This window comes from Oncorhynchus kisutch, linkage group LG14 (genome assembly GCF_002021735.2).
Source record: "Oncorhynchus kisutch isolate 150728-3 linkage group LG14, Okis_V2, whole genome shotgun sequence".
NCBI lineage: Eukaryota > Metazoa > Chordata > Actinopteri > Salmoniformes > Salmonidae > Oncorhynchus > Oncorhynchus kisutch.
Window position 1 is genome coordinate 4,790,870 of NC_034187.2, and position 23,610 is coordinate 4,814,479.

A 23,610-nucleotide genomic window follows, 5' to 3' on the forward strand; every position below is an offset into this window, starting at 1 on the left:
TCTGTTCAATAACATCAGAAAATAGCTTGAAAATATCTAGAATATATATATAGAAAAATTAAATGTAGATAGATAAATTGATTAAAACAACAGTGGACCTGTAGTGCCGAGGCGTCCATGGAGCGGGCAGCGGTCAGCTCCTCAATGGTCTGCTGGTACTGCCAGGTCTGCTCCTGTAGGCCCTTCTCTGCCTGGCCCAGTTCCCCTTCCAGCTGGCTCTTCTCCAGCTTCAGAGCCTTGATACGAGTGTCCTTCTCCAGGACGGTCCTGGTGAGAGCAGCCTGAACCTCCCTGACCTGTCTGGCCAGCTCCTCTATCCTCCCCTGGGCCTGCTCAGCCTCCGTCTTCAGCCTCTGCTTCTCCATCTTCATCTCGTAGTCTTCTGACATCATCTTCTCCTGGGAGCTCCTCATCTCTGCCAGTTCTCTCCTGAGCACTTCCAGCTGCTCTATGGACGCCCCGGATTCTCTCCCTCTCTCCCCAGCCTCACACAGCTCTGCCCGGGCAGCCGACAGCTGCTCCTCCCTCTCCTGTATGGATCTCTGGAACTCCTGGGTCTCCCTGCGTGCCTCTTTTCCCATCTCTGTTGCCCGTCCAAGTTTGTCTCTCAGCTCCTTAACGGTGTCCTCCAGCTGCTGCTTGCCCATGTGTAGATCGTTGAGAGTGAAGGCACTGTGGCTCAGTTTCTCCTGCTGGGCCTTTAGCTCTTGCTGCAGCGCCACCCTCTGGTCGGCGGTGGTACTGAGCTCTGATTGGAGCCGAGCCACAACGGCTTCAGATTCCTTCAGCTGAACAGAGAGCTGCTCCTTCACCGAGATGACATGCTGTAACGTGGAGACGCAACACAATGAAACAGCATGTCCATAACCTTGTCTCGGTCGTGTTACTTTGCTGCGCATCTGACGAATATAAACTTTGGAGACTTGTTTGTACGGCATAACACAAATGTGAGTGACAAACCATAATTTGATCACGTAAACCTCGTCTTTAAATAAATTCACAATGAAATGACCCATTTCCCTGTTAAAATACAAAACAAGCAAACCCCACAGTGTAGTCTGTACAAATGCAAACCAGACCTGTGTAGCCTGCTGGTTCTGTTGGTCCAGTTCTTCCAGCTCGTTGAGGAGGGTATCTCGTTCCTCCTGGATCTCGCTCAACGACTGCTCACTCTTCTCTAGCTCTGCCCTCAGCCCTGATAGCTGCTCTGTGGCGGATGGGGAGGACTCCCCTCCATCAAGGCTGTCTGACTCCACTCTCTCCTCGGCCCTGGCAAGCCTCTCCTGTAGATTCCGCTGAGGAAGAAAAAAGAAAAATATATAAAAATAAAATAAAAATGGTCAACAATAATGAAATAATTCAACTGAAAATAGCTCTCATCGAACAGCAAACGGCAATGTAGAAAACCCTTCTCAGGGCCCTCACCCTCTCTGAGGCAACTGATTGCAATCTAACACTTTATTCCTAGTTATATGTACCTATCTACCTCAATTATTGCATACTCCTGTTATCATTAGTCATTGACTCAGTACTGGTACCCTGTGTATAGAGCCTAGTTATCATTACTCAGTACTGGTACCCTGTGTATATAGTCTAGTTATCAATACTCATTGACTCAGTACTGGTACCCTGTGTATATAACCTAGTTATCATTACTCAGTACTGGTACCCTGTGTATAGAGCCTAGTTATCATTACTCAGTACTGGTACCCTGTGTATATAGCCTAGTTATCATTACTCAGTACTGGTACCCTGTGTATAGAGCCTAGTTATCATTACTCAGTACTGGTACCCTGTGTATAGAGCCTAGTTATCGTTACTCAGTACTGGTACTCTGTGTATAGAGCCTAGTTATCGTTACTCAGTACTGGTACCCTGTGTATATAGCCTAGTTATCATTACTCAGTACTGGTACTCTGTGTATAGAGCCTAGTTATCGTTACTCAGTCCTGGTACCCTGTGTATATAGCCTAGTTATCATTACTCAGTACTGGTACCCTGTGTATATAGCCTAGTTATCATTACTCAGTACTGGTACCCTGTGTATATAGTCTAGTTATCAATACTCATTGACTCAGTACTGGTACCCTGTGTATATAGCCTAGTTATCATTACTCAGTACTGGTACTCTGTGTATAGAGCCTAGTTATCGTTACTCAGTCCTGGTACCCTGTGTATATAGCCTAGTTATCATTACTCAGTACTGGTACCCTGTGTATATAGCCTAGTTATCATTACTCAGTACTGGTACCCTGTGTATATAGTCTAGTTATCAATACTCATTGACTCAGTACTGGTACCCTGTGTATATAGCCTAGTTATCATTACTCAGTACTGGTACTCTGTGTATAGAGCCTAGTTATCGTTACTCAGTCCTGGTACCCTGTGTATATAGCCTAGTTATCATTACTCTGTACTCTGTGTATATAACCTAGTTATCATTACTCAGTACTGGTACCCTGTGTATATAACCTAGTTATCATTACTCAGTACTGGTACCCTGTGTATATAGCCTAGTTATCATTACTCAGTACTGGTACCCTGTGTATATAGCCTAGTTATCATTACTCAGTCCTGGTACCCTGTGTATATAGCCTAGTTATCATTACTCAGTCCTGGTACCCTGTGTATATAGCCTAGTTATCATTACTCAGTCCTGGTACCCTGTGTATATAGCCTAGTTATCATTACTCAGTACTCTGTGTATATAACCTAGTTATCATTACTCAGTACTGGTACCCTGTGTATATAACCTAGTTATCATTACTCAGTACTGGTACCCTGTGTATATAACCTAGTTATCATTACTCAGTACTGGTACCCTGTGTATATAACCTAGTTATCATTACTCAGTCCTAGATAACTAGAGAGTAAACAAACCCCCACCTTCTCCTTCCTCAACGTCCCGATGACGGTGTTGAGTTCTAGAATGTCAGCGTGTTCCACCTCCATCTTTGTTTCACTCTGTTCCAAACACAATCATTTAAAGCAGGAACGATCACAGAATAAACTACAGATTTCAACCACATTGTAAATACATTACGTGATAGATACCTGAAGACTCTTCAGTCTAGAGATCTCCTTCTCTGCACCTTGAAAAAGATGACCAAAAAAAGAAGTTGGGAGTTAACTTGAGCTTTTGACAAATAACTAAAACCCACTCAAGGGATAGAATCAATTCCCTTTCCTTTCAATTCAATCAGTAACCTGAACAGAAAATCTGAATTTCAGTTTACCCTCACTATACTTTGTGTTTGTTTATATTGTATTATACATTTGTAAATGAGACCTAAGTCTCACAATATATCTTACCTGTTATAAATAAATGTTCAATCATTTTTGGGGGGAATAAATATTGAGACTGTACCTGCGAGAGCATTCCTCAGCCCCTGTATCTCTTGGTCTAGCTGAGCCTTGTTCCGGGCTTTCCCCTCCTGTTCCTGAACACGTGACTGGAGCTCTGTGACAGACGTCTGCAGCCGAGTGTAGTTCTGCAGCAGCTCAGCGTTCTCTGCCTGCGCCTCCTCTTTCTCCTGCTGCAGCGTGGCCTGTCTCTTCCCTGCCTCCTCTAGATTAGCTGTCAGCTCCTTCAGCTGCTCATCCTGCTCCTCCTTCAGACGCTCCTCCGCTGCCTCCTGTAGGGACTGGATAGTGTTCTGGAGGTCTGAGAGCATGTAGGACTCCTGAAGAGCGTTGGCTGTGGCTGAACTAGTAGCTGGAAGGGTTTGGATACAGAGAGTAACACGTAAGGGAAATGTGTGAGAGTCTTAGGTCAGGGTGGAGAAATCAGTCACAGGTACAGTGCATTGGGAGAGTGTTGAGACACTTCCCTTTGTCGACATTTTGTTACGTTACAGCCTTATTCTAAAATGGATTAAATACATTTATTTGATCAATCTACACACAATACCCCACAATGACATCACAATACCCCATAGTGACATCACAATACCCCATTGTGACATCACAATACCCCATAGTGACAAAGTAAAAACAGGTTTTTAGAAATATTATTTACATAAATGTATTCAGATCCTTTGCTACGAGACTGTAAATGGAGCTCAGGTCCATCCTGCTTCCATTGATCATCCTTGAGATATTTCTACAACTTGATTTGAGTCCAGCTGTGGTAAATTCAATTGATTGGACATGATTTGGAAAGGCAGACACCTGTCTATATAATGTCCCACAGTTGACAGTGCATGTCAAAGCAAAAACGAAGCCTTGAGGTTTAATTTTAATTGTAAAAGGAATTGTCCGTAGAGCTCAGAGACAGGATTGTGTCGAGGCACAGATCTGGGGAAGGGTACCAAAACATTTCTGTAGCATAGAAGGTCACCAAGAACACAGTGGCCTCCATCGTTCTTAAATGGAAGAAGTTTAGAACCACTGATTCTTCCTGGAGCTGGCTGCCCGGCCAAACTGAGCAATCTGAGGAGAAGGGCCTTGGTCAGGGAGGTGACCAAGAACCCGGTGGTCACTCTGACAGAGCTCCAGAGTTCCTCTGTGGAGATGGGAGAATCTTCCAGAAGGACAACCATCTCCGCAGCACTCCACCAATCAGGTATTTATGGTAGAGTGGCCAGATGGAAGCCACTTCTCAGTAAAAAGGCACATGACAGTCTACTTGGAGTTTGCCAAAAGGCACCTAAAGGACTCTCAGACCATGAGAAACAAGATTCTCTGGCCTGATGAAACAAAAATTGAACTCTTTGGCTTGAATGCCAAGCATCACGTCTGGAGGAAACGTGGCACCTTCCCTACGGTGAAGCATGGTGGTGGCAGCATAATGCTGTGGGGATGTTTTTCAGAGGCAGGGACTGGGAGACAGAATCAAGGGAAAGATCAACAGAGCAAAGTACAGCGATATCCTGAAAGAAAACCTGCTCCAGAGCACTCAGAACTTCAGACTGGGGTGAAGGTTCAACTTCAAATAGGACAATGACCCTAAGCACACAGCCAAGATAACGCAGGAGTTGCTTCGGGACAAGTTTCTGAATGTCCTTGAGTGGCCCAGCCAGATCGAACATCTCTGAAGACCTGAAAATAGCTGTGCAGCAACGCGCCCCAACCAACCTGACAGAGCTTGAGAGAATCTGCAGAGAAAAATGGGAGAAACTCCCCAAATACAGGTGTGCCAAGCTTGTAGCGTCACACCCAAGAAGACTCGAGGCTGTAATCGCTGCCAAAGCTGCTTCAACAAAGTACTGAGTAAAGGGTCTGAATAGTTATGTAAAATGTGATATTTCAGTCTGTTCCTGTTCCTCCCTCCCAGTCTGTCCCTGTTCCTCCCTCCCAGTCTGTCCCTGTTCCTCCCTCCCAGCCTGTTCCTGTTCCTCCCTCCCAGCCTGTTCCTGTTCCTCCCTCCCAGTCTGTCCCTGTTCCTCCCTCCCAGCCTGTCCCTGTTCCTCCATCCCAGCCTGTCCCTGTTCCTCCCTCCCAGTCGGTTCCTGTTCCTCCCTCCCAGTCGGTTCCTGTTCCTCCCAGTCTGTTCCTGTTCCTCCCAGTCTGTTCCTCCCTCCCAGTCTGTTCCTCCCTCCCAGTCTGTTCCTCCCTCCCAGTCTGTTCCTCCTCCCTCCAGTCTGTTCCTCCCTCCCAGTCTGTTCCTGTTCCTCCCTCCCTCCCAGTCTGTTCCTGTTCCTCCCTCCCAGTCTGTTCCTGTTCCTCCCTCCCTCCCTCCAGTCTGTTCCTGTTCCCTCCCTCCCTCCCAGTCTGTTCCTGTTCCTCCCTCCCTCCCAGTATGTTCCTGTTCCTCCCTCCCTCCCTCCCAGTCTGTTCCTGTTCCTCCCTCCCTCTCCTCCCAGTCTGTTCCTGTTCCTCCCTCCCTCCCTCCCAAGTCTGTTCCTGTTCCTCCTCCCTCCCTCCCAGTCTGTTCCTGTTCCTCCCTCCCTCCCAGTCTGTTCCTGTTCCTCCCTCCCTCCCAGTCTGTTCCTGTTCCTCCCTCTCTCCCTCCCAGTCTGTTCCTGTTCCTCCCTCCCTCCCTCCCAGTCTGTTCCTGTTCCTCCCTCCCTCCCTCCCAGTCTGTTCCTGTTCCTCCCTCCCAGTCTGTTCCTGTTCCTCCCTCCCTCCCAGTATTTCCTGTTCCTCCTCCTCCCTCCCTCCCAGTCTGTTCCTGTTATTCCCTCCCTCCCCCCTCCCAGTCTGTTCCTGTTATTCCCTCCCTCCCTCCCTCCCAGTCTGTTCCTATTCCTCCCTCCCTCCCTCCCTCCCTCCCTCCCAGTCTGTTCCTGTTCCTCCCTCCCTCCCTCCCAGTCTGTTCTGTTCCTCCCTCCCTCCCAGTCCTGTTCCTGTTCCTCCCTCCCTCCCTCCCAGTCTGTTTCCTGTTCCTCCCTCCCTCCCTCCCAGTCTGTTCCTGTTCCTCCCTCCCTCCCAGTCTGTTCCTGTTCCTCCCTCCCTCCCTCCCAGTCTGTTCCTTGTCCTCCCTCCCTCCCTCCCTCCCAGTCTGTTCCTGTTCCTCCCCTCCCTCCCCCGTCTGTTTCCTGTCCTCCCAGTCTGTTCCATGTTCCTCCCTCCATCCCTCCCAGTCTGTTTCCTGTTCCTCCCTCCCTCCCTCCCAGTCTGTTCGCTGTTCCTCCCTCCCTCCCAGTCCTGTGCCTGTTCCTCCCTCCCTCCCAGTCTTTCCATGTCCTCTCCTCCCTCCCAGTCTGTTCCTGTTCCTCCCTCTCTCCCTCCCAGTCTGTTCCTGATTCCTCCCTCGCCTCCCTCCCAGTCTGTTCCTGTTCCATCCCTCACTCCCTCCCAGTCTGTTCCTGGTTCCTCCCTCCCGAGTCTGTTTCCTGTTCCTCCCTCCTCCCAGTACTGTTCCCGTATCCTCCCTCCTCTCCTCCCTATGCTGTTCCTGTTATTCCCCTCCCTCCCCCCCTCCCAGTCTGTTCCTGTTATTCCCTCCCTCCCTCCCTCCCAGTCTGTTCCTATTCCTCCCTCCCTCCCTCCCTCCCAGTCTGTTCCTGTTCCTCCCCTCCCGTCTTTCCCCTCCCCAGCGTTCCTGTTCCTGTCTCCTCCCTCCCTCCCAGTCTGTTCCTGTTCCTCCCTCCCTCCCTCCCAGTCTGTTCCTGTTCCTCCCTCCCTCCCTCCCGTCTGTTCCTGTCTCCTCCCTCCCTCCCAGTCTGTTCCTGTTCCTCCCTCCCTCCCAGTCTGTTCCTGTTCCTCCCTCCCTCCCAGTCTGTTCCTGTTCCTCCCTCCCTCCCAGTCTTTTCCTGTTCCTCCCTCCCTCCCAGTCTGTTCCTGTTCCTCCCTCCTTCCCAGTCTGTTCCTGTTCCTCCCTCCCTCCCAGTCTGTTCCTGTTCCTCCCTCACTCCCAGTCGGTTCCTGTTCCTCCCCTCCTTCCCAGTCTGTTCCTGTTTCCTCCCTCCCAGTCTGTTCCTGTTCCTCCCTCACTCCCAGTCGTTCCTGTTCCTCCTCCCTCACTCACTCCCAGTCTGTTCCTGTTCCTCCCTCCCAGTCTGTTCCTGTTCCTCCCTCCCAGTCTGTCCCTGTTCCTCCCTCCCAGTCTGTTCCTGTTCCTCCCTCCCAGTCTGTTCCTGTTCCTCCCCCCTCCCTCCCAGTATGTTCCTGTTCCTCCCTCCCTCCCTCCCAGTCTGTTCCTGTTATTCCCTCCCTCCCCCCCTCCCAGTCTGTTCCTGTTATTCCCTCCCTCCCTCCCGTCTGTTCCTATTCCTCCCTCCCTCCCTCCCTCCCTCCCAGTCTGTTCCTGTTCCCTCCCTCCCTCCCTCCCAGTCTGTTCCTGTTCCTCCCTCCCTCCCAGTCTGTTCCTGTTCCTCCCTCCCTCCCTCCCTCCCAGTCTGTTCCTGTTCCTCCCTCCCTCCCTCCCAGTCTGTTCCTGTTTCCTCCCTCCCTCCCAGTCTGTTCCTGTTCCTCCCCTCCCTCCCTCCCAGTCTGTTCCTGTTCCTCCCTCCCTCCCTCCCTCCCAGTCTGTTCCTGTTCCTCCCTCCCTCCCAGTCTGTTCCTGTTCCTCCCTCCCTCCCAGTCTGTTCCTGTTCCTCCCTCCCCTCCCAGTCTGTTCCTGTTCCTCCCTCCCTCCCAGTCTGTTCCTGTTCCTCCCTCCCTCCCAGTCTGTTCCTGTTCCTCCCTCCTTCCCAGTCTGTTCCTGTTCCTCCCTCACTCCCAGTCGGTTCCTGTTCCTCTCCTCACTCACTCCCAGTCTGTTCCTGTTCCTCCCTCACTCACTCCCAGTCTGTTCCTGTTCCTCCCTCCCAGTCTGTTCCTGTTCCTCCCTCCCAGTCTGTCCCTGTTCCTCCCTCCCAGTCTGTCCCTGTTTCCTCCCTCCCAGTCTGTCCCTGTTCCTCCCTCCCAGTCTGTCCCTGTTCCTCCCTCCCAGTCTGTCCCTGTTCCTCCCTCCCAGTCTGTCCCTGTTCCTCCCTCCCAGTCTGTCCCTGTTCCTCCCTCCCAGTCTGTTCCTGTTCCTCCCTCCCAGTCTGTTCCTCCCTCCCAGTCTGTTCCTGTTCCTCCCTCCCAGTCTGTCCCTGTTCCTCCCTCCCAGTCTGTCCCTGTTCCTCCCTCCCAGTCTGTCCCTGTTCCTCCCTCCCAGTCTGTCCCTGTTCCTCCCTCCCAGTCTGTCCCTGTTCCTCCCTCCCAGTCTGTCCCTGTTCCTCCCTCCCAGTCTGTTCCTCCTCCTCACCTCCAGTCTGTTCCTCCTCCTCTCCTCCAGTCTGTTTCTGTTCCTCCAGCTCCTCTATCCTCTCCTCGTACTCTGCCAGCTCGTCCCGGTGGCGCCGGATGACGTCGGCCATCTTCTGTCTCTGAGCGTCCTGCAGCGCTGCTAACTCATGCTGGTGCTCATCTACCTCACGACCCATCTCCTCACGCAGCTCCTGTTCCAGTAGAATAGAATCATATAGAATGTTCCACAGAAAGAGGAATAGAGACAGTCAGTCTCTCTTAGTCCAAGCAGGATTTAAAACAATATTTTTTGACATTTGATTCATAAAGCCCTTTTTAGATAAACAGTTGGCAAAATAGGTCTACAGCAAGGCTCTCCAACCCTGTTCCTGGAGAGATACCCTCCTGTAGGTTTTAACTCCAACCCTGTTCCTGGAGAGATACCCTCCTGTAGGTTTTAACTCCAACCCTGTTCCTGGAGAGATACCCTCCTGTAGGTTTTAACTCCAACCCTGTTCCTGGAGAGATACCCTCCTGTAGGTTTTAACTCCAACCCTGTTCCTGGAGAGAAACCCTCCTGTAGGTTTTTAACTCCAACTCAGTTCCTGGGGAGATACCCTCCTGTAGGTTTAAACTCCAACCCTGTTCCTGAAGAGAAACCCTCCTGTAGGTTTAAACTCCAACCCTGTTCCTGGAGAGAAACCCTCCCGTAGGTTTAAACTCCAACCCTGTTCCTGAAGAGAAACCCTCCCGTAGGTTTAAACTCCAACCCTGTTCCTGAAGAGAAACCCTCCTGTAGGTTTTAACTCCAACCCTGTTCCTGGAGAGAAACCCATCTTGTTCGTTTTCACTCAAACCCTAATCTAGTGGTACCTGATCTGAGGGTATCTCTCCAGGAACAGGGTTGGAGTGAAAACCTACAGGAGGGTGTCTCTCCAGGAACAGGGTTGAAGTGAAAACCTACAGGAGGGTTTCTCTCCAGGAACAGGGTTGGAGAGCCCTGTTTTACAGTAACCCAGCCTAGACTCCCAAGGAGAAAGCACATGCAAACTCCCACCTTGATGATCCTCTGAAGCTTCAGGACCTCTCCCTGGTCACCGTTTCCTGCCCCTGGGGCTACGGATGCCTGAAAAAAAATTAGAAATATCAGAATTAAGATATGATTCCATCCCTCAATTTAAAAAATGTAAGTTATGTGTATGTATTACTAGAGAAGAAACCTCTGAATTTCATACCAAGGATTTTTTTTGTAGGAATTTGACACGAACCTTTAGAATCAGTACAGTAAAACGGTAATAGATCAAATGTGTTATAGTTGACGTAATGAACGATGTTGAAAAATAAATAAAACACCCTACCTGAGACACGCGTCTCCAATGGGAGACCTCAGCCTCCAGCCTCATCACCTCCGTAGACAGACGGTTAATCTCCTGCTGGGACCAGATCACGTCACCGAAGTCCATCTCGTCGCTGCCATGGAAACCCTGGTGGTGGGGGGCCCCCAGGGGGCGGGACATGTAAGAGGAAGAGGTGGTGGTGGTGGAGGCGGTGGTGACAGGAAGTATGGCAGGGTCGGAAGTAGCTGATTGAGCAGAGTGCTGTAGTTTCTGAACCTCTTCCTGTAGTCCACTCTGACGGGCTTTCAGGTGACTGATCTCCACCTGGACAGGTGACACGACGACACAGTTTAGAAGTAGCGCGGACACATCCAGTAACTTACTTGCAGGTTTAAAGGTACAAAAAAATAGTAATGTCAGATCGATACCAGCACGTTGTGAAACGCTCCCTCCGAAAAACTGTAGCTATCTATCCATATTCCAAGAGGATGACATTTTCACATTTCATTGAGTGTATAATATAGTTCTATGTATCAGACCGTACATCTTTCTGTTGCATCATGGTCCTGTATTCAGCTGACTGCTGTTTATTCTGGATCTCTGAGGCCTCCAGCTTCTCCTCCAGCTCGGCATGGATCCTCTTTAAACGCACGTACTGAAACAAACAATAATTTAAGTCCTCCTCCAGTCTCCCTTTTCACCTCATTTAAATATGGATTTAATGAACTGATAAATAGGTGGTCCGGGTATAACATGACATGGTACTAGTGGGTGGGTGGGGGGGGGTCCTCTTTTGTTCCCCAAGCGAGGGTGGGGCTGATATCCCAAATTACCATCAGACCTACTCTTTGAAGTTTGAAGTTGTCAAAAAAATATATACTATTTCGCCCAAAAAATGTTTTTTTTTACCCTTAAAAACCCTCATACTGCAACACAGAGAAACAGGAGAGCGTACATAACCAACTATCAGACTCCAATAAACACACATGGAATCTGTTACAAATATATACTTTTGGGACTGCGGTCACAAACACTATTAAATCTAGTCCTGGATTTCAAAGCATAACTCAACAGAGAATCTGAATTAAAATAGTTTTTTAGTCCAGGATTAGGCTTCAAAATGTTGTGTGTTGGAAACGCGTCTCCTATTATGGTAAGAATCCTCGTACCTCAGCCTCCACTTGCTCCTGCTTAGAACTGGACACCAGCAGCTCAGTGGAAGCATCTGAAAGAAATGTATGAGATACTGTGTAATAACAAGTGGACTACCAATCACAGCCATGCATCCTCCAAAATAAGATTTGCTAAACCAATCAAGTTTTAGTTCAACACTTTATTTGTACTGGGTGTGTCTTGTCCTAATATACAGGGTTGTTGTTAGCCAGTAATTGTACCTACTGTCTTAATATACAGGGTTGTTGATAGCCAGTAATTGTACCTACTGTCTTAATATACAGGGTTGTTGTTAGCCAGTAATTGTACCTACTGTCTTAATATACAGGGTTGTTGTTAGCCAGTAATTGTACCTACTGTCTTAATATACAGGGTTGTTGTTAGCCAGTAATTGTACCTACTGTCTTAATATACAGGGTTGTTGTTAGCCAGTAATTGTACCTACTGTCTTAATATACAGGGTTGTTGATAGCCAGTAATTGTACCTACTGTCTTAATATACAGGGTTGTTGTTAGCCAGTAATTGTACCTACTGTCTTAATATACAGGGTTGTTGTTGTTAGCCAGTAATTGTACCTACTGTCTTAATATACAGGGTTGTTGTTGTTAGCCAGTAATTGTACCTACTGTCTTAATATACAGGGTTGTTGTTGTTAGCCAGTAATTGTACCTACTGTCTTAATATACAGGGTTGTTGTTAGCCAGTAATTGTACCTACTGTCTTAATATACAGGGTTGTTGTTAGCCAGTAATTGTACCTACTGTCTTAATATACAGGGTTGTTGTTGTTAGCCAGTAATTGTACCTACTGTCTTAATATACAGGGTTGTTGTTGTTAGCCAGTAATTGTACCTACTGTCTTAATATACAGGGTTGTTGTTAGCCAGTAATTGTACCTACTGTCTTAATATACAGGGTTGTTGTTAGCCAGTAATTGTACCTACTGTCTTAATATACAGGGTTGTTGTTAGCCAGTAATTGTACCTACTGTCTTAATATACAGGGTTGTTGTTGTTAGCCAGTAATTGTACCTACTGTCTTAATATACAGGGTTGTTGTTGTTAGCCAGTAATTGTACCTACTGTCTTAATATACAGGGTTGTTGTTAGCCAGTAATTGTACCTACTGTCTTAATATACAGGGTTGTTGTTAGCCAGTAATTGTACCTACTGTCTTAATATACAGGGTTGTTGTTGTTAGCCAGTAATTGTACCTACTGTCTTAATATACAGGGTTGTTGTTGTTAGCCAGTAATTGTACCTACTGTCTTAATATACAGGGTTGTTGTTGTTAGCCAGTAATTGTACCTACTGTCTTAATATACAGGGTTGTTGTTAGCCAGTAATTGTACCTACTGTCTTAATATACAGGGTTGTTGTTAGCCAGTAATTGTACCTACTGTCTTAATATACAGGGTTGTTGTTAGCCAGTAATTGTCGGTTTTTGGCCGATTAAAAAAAATGAATAGCCGATAAATAAAGTAGTTGCCAGGAAAATTGTCCGGGAGAATGTTTTCAATGACAGAAATATCAGTCGATGTAAACACAGTCATGGTTATCGGTCTATAGGTTAATTAGCAAAACAGTTTGGAATTAAATTGTGGCGTGTATTTCCGTGAGTCTGCATGTGCCCCAGTATCTGTACTTTAGAGACGTTGACTGTTGTTTAGGGTCATGGCACTCCTACAGGACCCGCCCCTACCCCCCCACTCCTGTTCCTCTACCCTAGGACCCCCCCACAACCCCCCCCCACTCCTGTTCCTCTACCCTAGGACCCCCCCTACCCCCCCACTCCTGTTCTCTAACCTAGGACCCGCCCCTACCCGCCCACTCCTGTGCCTCTACCCTAGGCCCCGCCCCTACCCCCCCCTCCTGGTCCTCTACCCTAGGCCCTGCCCCTACACCCCACACACCTGTTCCTCTACCCTAGGACCCACCCCTACCCCCCCACTCCTGTTCCTCTACCCTAGGACCCACCCCTACCCCCCCCCCCCCCCCCCCCACTCCTGTTCCTCTACCCTTGGACCACCCGTACCCCCCCCCCACACACTCCTGTTCCTCTACCCTAGGCCCCGCCCCTACCCCCCCACACTCCTGTTCCTCTACCCTAGGACCCCCCCCCCCCCCCCACTCCTGTTCCTCTACCCTAGGACCCACCCCCCCACTCCTGTTCCTCTACCCTAAGCCCCGCCCCTACCCCCCCACTCCTGGTCCTCTACCCTAGGCCCCGCCCCCACCCCCCCACTCCTGTTCCTCTACCCTAGGCCCCGCCCCTACCCCCCCCCCCCCCACTCCTGTGCCTCTACCCTAGGACCCTCCCCTACCCCCCCACTCCTGTTCCTCTACCCTAGGCCCCGCCCCCACCCCCCCCACTCCTGTTCCTCTACCCTAGGACCCACCCCCTCACTCCTGTCCCTCTACCCTAGGCCCCGCTCCTACCCCCCCCCACTCCTGTGCCTCTACCCTAGGACCCACCCCCCCACTCCTGTGCCTCTACCCTAGGACCCACCCCCCCACTCCTGTGCCTCTACCCTAGGACCCACCCCTACCCCCCCACTCCTGGTCCTCTACCCTAGGACCCACCCCTACCCCCCCACTCCTGTTCCTCTACCCTAGGACCCACCCCTACCCCCCCCCACAAGAAAGAAAAAAACCTCCAACAACGCACTTCGCTGTTCTTCAAGTGGTCTGAGGCAGGCGTTAGATTACAAGCTTTTTCAAGTGCAACTTTAATAACAATGGTTTTGGGAAACAGCTCGGAGATTTAACAATTGCTCCTACAAAAAGGTTCTAACGATTAACCTGGTCTTAAAATGCTTTAGGGAAAACGGGGCCCGGTTCAGTTTATTCGTTGTGATGGGCGGCCCTATCCTTCCTCCTTCCACTGTGTGATGGGCGGCCCTATCCTTCCTCCTTCCTCTGTGTGATGGGCGGCCCTATCCTTCCTCCTTCCTCTGTGTGATGGGCGGCCCTATCCTTCCTCCTTCCTCTGTGTGATGGGCGGCCCTATCCTTCCTCTTTGTGATGGGCGGCCCTATCCTTCCTCTTTGTGATGGGCGGCCCTATCCTTCCTCTTTGTGATGGGCGGCCCTATCCTTCCTCTTTGTGATGGGCGGCCCTATCCTTCCTCTGTGTGATGGGCGGCCCTATCCTTCCTCTTTGTGATGGGCGGCCCTATCCTTCCTCTTTGTGATGGGCGGCCCTATCCTTCCTCCTTCCTCTGTGTGATGGGCGGCCCTATCCTTCCACTGTGTGATGGGCGGCCCTATCCTTCCTCTTTGTGATGGGCGGCCCTATCCTTCCTCCTTCCTCAGTGTGACGGGTGGCCCTATCCTTCATCCTTCCACTGTGTGATGGGCGGCCCTATCCTTCCACTGTGTGATGGGCGGCCCTATCCTTCCTCCTTCCTCTGTGTGATGGGCGGCCCTATCCTTCCTCCTTCCACTGTGTGATGGGCGGCCCTATCCTTCCTCTTTGTGATGGGCGGCCCTATCCTTCCTCTGTGTGATGGGCGGCCCTATCCTTCCTCCTTCCTCTGTGTGATGGGCGGCCCTATCCTTCCTCCTTCCTCTGTGTGATGGTCGGCCCTATCCTTCCTCCTTCCTCTGTGTGATGGGCAGCCCTATCCTTCCTCCTTCCTCTGTGTGATGGGCGGCCCTATCCTTCCTCCTTCCTCTGTGTGATGGGCGGCCCTATCCTTCCTCCTTCCTCTGTGTGATGGGCGGCCCTATCCTTCCTCCGTGTGATGGGCGGCCCTATCCTTCCTCCTTCCTCTGTGTGATGGGCGGCCCTATCCTTCCTCTGTGTGATGGGCGGCCCTATCCTTCCTCTGTGTGATGGGCGGCCCTATCCTTCCTCTTTCTGATGGGCGGCCCTATCCTTCCTCTTTGTGATGGGCGGCCCTATCCTTCCTCCTTCCTCTGTGTGATGGGCGGCCCTATCCTTCCACTGTGTGATGGGCGGCCCTATCCTTCCTCTGTGTGATGGGCGGCCCTATCCTTCCTCTTTGTGATGGGCGGCCCTATCCTTCCTCTTTGTGATGGGCGGCCCTATCCTTCCTCCTTCCTCTGTGTGATGGGCGGCCCTATCCTTCCTCCTTCCTCTGTGTGATGGTCGGCCCTATCCTTCCTCCTTCCTCTGTGTGATGGGCAGCCCTATCCTTCCTCCTTCCTCTGTGTGATGGGCGGCCCTATCCTTCCTCCTTCCTCTGTGTGATGGGCGGCCCTATCCTTCCTCCTTCCTCTGTGTGATGGGCGGCCCTATCCTTCCTCCGTGTGATGGGCGGCCCTATCCTTCCTCCTTCCTCTGTGTGATGGGCGGCCCTATCCTTCCTCTGTGTGATGGGCGGCCCTATCCTTCCTCTGTGTGATGGGCGGCCCTATCCTTCCTCTTTCTGATGGGCGGCCCTATCCTTCCACTGTGTGATGGGCGGCCCTATCCTTCCTCTGTGTGATGGGCGGCCCTATCCTTCCTCTTTGTGATGGGCGGCCCTATCCTTCCTCTTTGTGATGGGCGGCCCTATCCTTCCTCCTTCCTCTGTGTGATGGGCGGCCCTATCCTTCCACTGTGTGATGGGCGGCCCTATCCTTCCTCTGTGTGATGGGCGGCCCTATCCTTCCACTGTGTGATGGGCGGCCCTATCCTTCCTCTTTGTGATGGGCGGCCCTATCCTTCCTCCTTCCTCAGTGTGACGGGTGGCCCTATCCTTCATCCTTCCACTGTGTGATGGGCGGCCCTATCCTTCCTCCTTCCACTGTGTGATGGGCGGCCCTATCCTTCCTCCTTCCTCTGTGTGATGGGCGGCCCTATCCTTCCTCCTTCCACTGTGTGATGGGCGGCCCTATCCTTCCTCTTTGTGATGGGCGGCCCTATCCTTCCTCTGTGTGATGGGCGGCCCTATCCTTCCTCCTTCCTCTGTGTGATGGGCGGCCCTATCCTTCCTCCTTCCTCTGTGTGATGGTCGGCCCTATCCTTCCTCCTTCCTCTGTGTGATGGGCAGCCCTATCCTTCCTCCTTCCTCTGTGTGATGGGCGGCCCTATCCTTCCTCCTTCCTCTGTGTGATGGGCGGCCCTATCCTTCCTCCTTCCTCTGTGTGATGGGCGGCCCTATCCTTCCTCCTTCCTCTGTGTGATGGGCGGCCCTATCCTTCCTCTGTGTGATGGGCGGCCCTATCCTTCCTCTTTGTGATGGGCGGCCCTATCCTTCCTCTTTCTGATGGGCGGCCCTATCCTTCCTCTTTGTGATGGGCGGCCCTATCCTTCCTCCTTCCTCTGTGTGATGGGCGGCCCTATCCTTCCACTGTGTGATGGGCGGCCCTATCCTTCCTCTTTGTGATGGGCGGCCCTATCCTTCCTCCTTCCTCTGTGTGATGGGCGGCCCTATCCTTCCTCCTTCCACTGTGTGATGGGCGGCCCTATCCTTCCTCCTTCCACTGTGTGATGGGCGGCCCTATCCTTCCTCCTTCCTCTGTGTGATGGGCGGCCCTATCCTTCCTCCTTCCACTGTGTGATGGGCGGCCCTATCCTTCCTCTTTGTGATGGGCGGCCCTATCCTTCCTCTGTGTGATGGGCGGCCCTATCCTTCCTCCTTCCTCTGTGTGATGGGCGGCCCTATCCTTCCTCCTTCCTCTGTGTGATGGGCGGCCCTATCCTTCCTCCTTCCTCTGTGTGATGGGCGGCCCTATCCTTCCTCCTTCCTCTGTGTGATGGGCGGCCCTATCCTTCCTCCTTCCACTGTGTGATGGGTGGCCCTATCCTTCCTCCTTCCTCTGTGTGATGGGCGGCCCTATCCTTCCTCTGTGTGATGGGCGGCCCTATCCTTCCTCTGTGTGATGGGCGGCCCTATCCTTCCTCCTTCCTCTGTGTGATGGGCGGCCCTATCCTTCCACTGTGTGATGGGTGGCCCTATCCTTCCTCTGTGTGATGGGCGGCCCTATCCTTCCTCCTTCCACTGTGCGTGATATGATGATACAAGTGCCCTTTTGTTATGATATTGTTTGGACAAATGTAAGTCCTAAATAATATTCAGTTGTTCTGCGTTGTATAACCATGCCCTCAGTTGGTAATGATGATAAAACTCAGGAATTTGTTTCTCCTGGCAGTCTTCTACGTTTGTAGTTACGGTACGTTATCAACTACAAAAGCTGAAAAAAAACACACGCACGTCCAGGTCATTTCCTCAGGTGCTGGAGATGTAGGAAAACACCGCAATATTGTATGTGTATATTACTGTAAATATTGATCATAGACCCATCTGATCCCCATAATCACCTATCTCTACGCTGTCAAGTCTGCACCTTTAGGTGACATGTTCCTAATGTTTTACACACACACACACACACACACACACACACACATACATATATATATATATATCTATTCTAGACCCCCTCATCTTAACACATCCTTCCTGGCTACCTAGAGGCCTTACAAGCCAGAACTCCTAACCTCATCCTGTTGCAACAGTCCTGGACCTAGATTAGAGTCCATGGTAGCAGCAACAGTCCTGAACCTAGATTAGAGTCCTGAACCTAGATTTAGAGTCCATGGTGGCAGCAACAGTCCTGAACCTAGATTAAACTCCCATTAGACAGCTCTGCAAGGGTTATAAAATGTGAAAATACGTTAATTACTCACCAAATATGGATTTTCACTGAGCAACTATCTTCATTTACGGACGTCACAGGCGGGAAATCCTGATATAACATTGATTTTCTGTGCTTTTAAAAATAGGCTACTGACATTCTGAGGGAATCTGATATTGTCTGGAAGGTGATGAGGTATTTTATCTATCCGGCAGCTATGAGGCACAACCAGGGTTGGCAACTACATGTGACACATATGAAGAGATCTGCTTAAAGTGTTTCACATGCCAAAACAACATTCTAAAGACAAACATGCCTTCACCAGCACTCTTCTACACGATCCCACAAACAAAATAAATGTTCTAACTAAATCCTACAATTCAAAACATATTTTCAGTCCAATTAGCCTAGTTCTTTCTCAATAGTTAATATGTTTATTTAATACAACAACAACAACAACAAAAAGTACTATAGGCTCTGTGTTAATTTCAGAAGTGAAACAGCCCTCCAAGAGTTACTGATATGAGTATGTGTCGGTTGGAACGTAGTGATCAAAGTTCTCTGTGGTTCCTGTCCGTCTGTCTGTCACTAGTTCATCAGGCAAACACTGTTTACTTATGACAACAGTCTTTCTGGTCAAAGTAAGTGGATGAGGGAAAACCCCCACACACACTAAAGTATGGAGACACAAATGTATTATACAAATATAAATAAATAAATATGATATATACAGAACCAGTCAAAAGTTTGGACACACCTACTCATTCAAGAGTTTATTTTTACTATTTTCTACATTGTAGAATAATAGTGAAGACATCAAAACTATGAAATAACATATGGAGTCATGTTGTAACCAAAAAAAAGTGTAAAAACAAATCAAAATATATTTTATGTTTGAGATTCTTCAAAGTAGCCACCCTTTGCCTTGATGACAGCTTTGCACAATCTTGGCATTCTCACAACCAGCATCATGAGGTAGTCACCTGGAATGCATTTCAATTAACAGGTGTGCCTTGTTAAAAGTGAATTTGTGGAATTTCTTTCCTCCTTAATGCGTTTGAGCCAATCAGTTGTGTTGTGACAAGGTAGGGGGGTGAGTATACAGAAGATAGACCTATTTGGTAAAAGACCAAGTCCATATTATGGCAAGAACAGCTCAAATAAGCAAAGAGAAACGACAGTCCATCATTACTTGAAGACAGGAAGGTCCGTCAATAAGGAACATTTTAAGAACTTTTAAAAAGTTTCTTTAAGTGCAGTTGCAAAAACCATCGAGCGCTACGATGAAACTGGCTCATGAGGACCGCCACAGGAAAGGAAGACCCAGAGTTACCTCTGCTGCAGAGGATAAGTTCATTAGAGTCACCAGCCTCAGAAATTGCAGCCCAAATGAATGCTTCACGGAGTTCAAGTAACAGACACATCTCAACATCAACTGTTCAGAGGAGACTGTGTGAATCAGGCCTTCATGGTCGATTTGCTGCAAAGAAACCACTACTAAAGGCCACCAATAAGAAGAAGAGACTTGCTTGGGCCAAGAAACACGAGCAGTGGACATTAGACCGTTGGAATTTTGTCCTTTGGTTTTACGATTTTTGGTTTCAACCGCCGTGTCTTTGTGAGATGCCGTGTGGGTGAACGGATGATCTCCGCATTTGTATTTCCCACCGTGAAGCATGGAGGAGGAGTTTTTATGGTTAGGTCGTCACTGTAAATAAGAATTTGTTCTTAACTGACTTGCCTAGTTCAATAAAGTTTCAATAAAATAAATAAAAACATGTGATGGTGCTTTGCTGGTAATACTGTCTGTGATTTATTTAGAATTCATGGCACACTTAACAAGCATGGCTACCACAGCATTCTGCAGCAATACGGCATCCCATCTGGTTTGGCCTTAGTGGGACTATCATTTGTTTTTCAACAGGACAATGACCCGACACACCTCCAGGATGTGCAAGGGCTATTTGAAGAAGGAGAGTGGTGGAGTGCTGCATCAGATGACCTGGCCAACACAATCACCAGACCTCAACCCAAATAAGATGGTTTGGGATGAGTTGGACAGCAGAGTGAAGGAAAAGCAGCCAACAAGTGCTCAGCATATGAGGGAACTCCTTCAAGACTGTTGGAAAGCATTCCAGGTGAAGCTGGTTGAGAGAATGCCAAGAGTGTGCAAAGCTGTCATCAAGGCAAAGGGTGGCTACTTTGAAGAATCTAAAACATAAAATATATTTGGATTTGTTTAACACTTTTTTGGTTACTACATGATTCCATATGTGTTACTTCATAGTGGTGATGCCTTAACTATTATTCTACAATGTAGAAAATAGTCAAAATAAAGAAAAAACATTGAATATGTAGGTATTCTAAAACTTTTGACCGGAAGTGTACACATACATAAATACATACACACATACATAAGAAATCAAATGCTATTCGCATGGTATAATGTAGAACTCTAACAGGATGCATTTTCTCCATTAAACGTTTACATTGATGCTGATATGTTATGGTCATATTGCAATCTTGGAATCTGATCATAGCTCAAATATAAAGCTATCCTGATCCGGTTTACTGTAGTCCGGTTATAGAATAACCAACCAGCAACGTGTCCTGTAGCGCAGTGGTTCTCAAACCTCTCCCAGACGTTTCACAATTGTGTAGTAGCCCTGAACTTGCTCACCTAAGAACTGAAACAGCTCAGTTAAATAGCTTCTGGCTATTAGTTTCCTGCTGACATGAGTGCCCTACTGGCTGTGAGGTACCTCCTGTACAGTTGATATCACAGTTGATAGTACAGTTGATAGCTTCTGGTTTTACTCACCTCCAACTTCTTCAACTCCTTCCAGAAGCATATCTTTGGTGAAGGTTGATATTTGTCCGGTGAATGAGGAGAGGCTTCCCCCGACCTGGCCGAGAGACTGGCCCAGGCCGGAGCCCAGTCCACCCAGCCACGATGACATCTTTGAGAATAACTAACGTTAGCTAGTAAGCTAGCTAAACAATAACAAAAAGGCCCAACACTGGCTAGGCTAGCTACTTAGCTGGTAAGGTGGCGATCAACTTCGACCCTACCTTCATACAATTCAGCTCTCTGTCAAAACTCATAGAAACGTTGTTTTTTTCCTGAATTCTTGCACTTCTTAAAACTAGCTTTGTCACCTTTGTGAAGTTGTCAATTTGGCAGAGTGAAACTGGTTGTCAAGCTAGCTACAGTAGTTGGCCGGATAGCTAGTTAGCTGGTATGCTAACGTAGACTTGCTAGCTGAATGTGTCACTCACTTGCAGTCAAATTGATCCCGTGGATTTACGAATCTAAACAAACTTCGATAATAGATCATCCGCGTAACATTAATGAGAAGATTATCCGGTCTATTATATCAGTTGTCTTTATCGTGTATGTATATACCGGTTCAGATAACGTACTAGGTCTGCCATCTCAGCTCGGTGCTGTGTTGTCACAGACAGAGCTTGACGTGGACAGCCGCAACACGGAATCATGGGACATTGGAAGAACATAACAGATAGAACAACGAGACAGATATTTCCCCGGATGTTATAAATGTGAAGCATCCGCTTGGCGTTTCCACTCCTGACCAAATATGGTAGTGAGTAGGAAGCCCAGTGGCCCGGCAGTGGGGAGAATATGGAAGGAGATGGATTTTGGGTCGACATTTTGCACATTTCCTCGTCAATTAAACATTTGATCTCATTACAATTTTCTGTTGCCAAAACTAAAATCTGTTTTGAACAGAGTGGACTAAGTTATTATTCTTTTTATTTTTTTAAATCGCATTGTTTAGGAGTGCAAGCGTGAACTTCACAGAGTAGGCGTTCCCTAATGGAAATATGAAGATACACGCTATAACAGGTAAATAGGATCTCGCTAGCTCGTTCTTGGCTCTGCTCACCTCCTTGCTTGTTCTGCAAACTATGACTCATTTATTCCTATTGGAAACGACAGGCTGTGGTCTATCTTGGTTTAGTTATACAAATATTTGATTATACTTGGGCTGCATTCAAGACTGCAATGTTCTTCTGCAATGTTCTTCTTCGATGAGGTTTAACGGCGGTTGGCATCCAATAAATGTTGCATTACCGCCACCTACTGGGCTGGGATTACAACTCCCTTACACTTTGCTTGAAAAATAATTAAATAATCAAATACCCTACCATCTAACTAACACCACCCTACTCCACTATTTAAATATATTTAGTCCTACTTCAGGCCAACAACCTGAAAGGACGGGACACCACCACTTAACACACCCTGTAACTCTTCTGATGTCAAGTCTCGCACACCCAAATACCTCTCTGCAGCTGCCACCACAACCTGTGGTGATTCAGAGGGGTTGGGTTAAATGCAGAAGACACTTTTCAGTTGAACAACTGATTAGGTATCCCCCTTTCCCAATCTCAATTTTCTGCAACTTTACGTTCCATCCCTGCAGTACAGTTGATAGCCATTGCTATAAATGCTATAAATCCAATCTTACTGAAACATATATCACTTGTTGGTTTATCGCTCTGTTCTGGTACAGATCTACTAGTCACACCCCTCCTCTCAGGATCCCTCCCTCTGTTCTGGTACAGATCTACTAGTCACTCCCCTCCTCTGAGGATCCCTCCCTCTGTTCTGGTACAGATCTACTAGTCACTCCCCTCCTCTGAGGATCCCTCCCTCTGTTCTGGTACAGATCTACTAGTCACACCCCTCCTCTCAGGATCCCTCCACCTTGACCCATCTTCCTCTACTTTCTTTACTACCTCAGCACATGACAACTTCTGCACTACTCTAACCATTGAAACCTCAACCTGCCTCTCTCTCACACGGGACATTTCTGATCCCCAGCCGCATGGGCACCCTTACAATTAACACATACCACTACTTTCCCCAATGCTACACATTCCTTTGTCTCATGCACTTCTGCACACTTCTCACACCGAGGAACCTCACTCGTACACACACTGCTGCCATATGCCCATAAGCTTGTGTTAATGTAATTGAATTATGCAAATGTGCTTTCATTAATTGAAAACCCTTAATCTATTTTATGAGAATTTGTAAGATTCTTGTTTGCATAAAATAGACGCAGACCAGTCTTTCAATAATAGGTAACAGAATTTATTCTCGGTGCGCGCTGCCACTTAACCACGAGCAACAGTTTATATACAGATCATGACGTCATTTCACTGCTTTTACAGAATCCCCTCCTCTCGACCGGGACAAAGTGAGGTGAAAAGTTCATTCTAACTTACTAACACACTTCCAGGTAACTTTTGACCCCTCAACATTATCAATCACCACTGAGCTGACAGTTCTAATTAACAGAAAACTTAGGAATGCACGCACTGCCTTATCTAAAAAACCCCAGAGCTAAGTTTCTGTAGGGTCAACTATAGGCTAACGACCTTATCTGTTTACACAGTCCACAACCCATTCGTTTCTTCCTAGTTGGAATGGTGTTCATTAACTTTAATTACTCCTTGTTCATGCCACATAATCCTTTCTTATGAACTCATATTGTTAATCAGATATAATAAAACAGAGTATAAGTTTTACTTAGTTACAGTTCCATTTAAAATGATTTGTTCAGTCATTTAATCATAACTTTCCCAACAGCTTGACACCTATAACAACGTAATGTATTCGGCACAAAAGCTTGTACAGGATAACCTATATATCCTAACATCACTTTGTCAGGGAAAGACAACATCAAAACTGAGAAGAGCAGACAACGACTCTTCTGTTTCACCACTCTCACCACCCTGTCTGCGTCGCACCAAACGACGAGCATCACAAACACCGGGAATCTTCCCCTTCAGTTGGTCAACTTTTACATGTACTTTTACCCCAATAATCACTCCTTTCAATGGCGCCCTTTTCTTAAGAGCAAAACAATTCACATTTCTTGCCCCTGT

The 23,610-nt window shown here is 48.3% G+C and overlaps 1 protein-coding gene across 1 annotated transcript in view; it reads right to left on the minus strand.

Annotated features, from left to right (window-relative positions):
- trip11 (thyroid hormone receptor interactor 11) overlaps nt 1–21,183 on the minus strand; it is an 84,474-nt gene extending 63,291 nt beyond the window's left edge. The window contains exons 1-11 of the mRNA XM_031787677.1: nt 20,513–21,183; nt 11,105–11,160; nt 10,480–10,590; nt 9,957–10,259; nt 9,656–9,724; nt 8,618–8,810; nt 3,368–3,715; nt 3,055–3,092; nt 2,887–2,964; nt 1,080–1,295; nt 99–824 (exon numbers count right to left, since the gene is read on the minus strand). Of these exons, the coding sequence (XP_031643537.1) occupies nt 99–824; nt 1,080–1,295; nt 2,887–2,964; nt 3,055–3,092; nt 3,368–3,715; nt 8,618–8,810; nt 9,656–9,724; nt 9,957–10,259; nt 10,480–10,590; nt 11,105–11,160; nt 20,513–20,651 (2,277 nt within the window). The 5' untranslated portion in view covers nt 20,652–21,183. The remainder of the gene's footprint in view (nt 1–98; nt 825–1,079; nt 1,296–2,886; nt 2,965–3,054; nt 3,093–3,367; nt 3,716–8,617; nt 8,811–9,655; nt 9,725–9,956; nt 10,260–10,479; nt 10,591–11,104; nt 11,161–20,512) is intronic.
- Nucleotides 21,184–23,610: the final 2,427 nt, after the last annotated feature.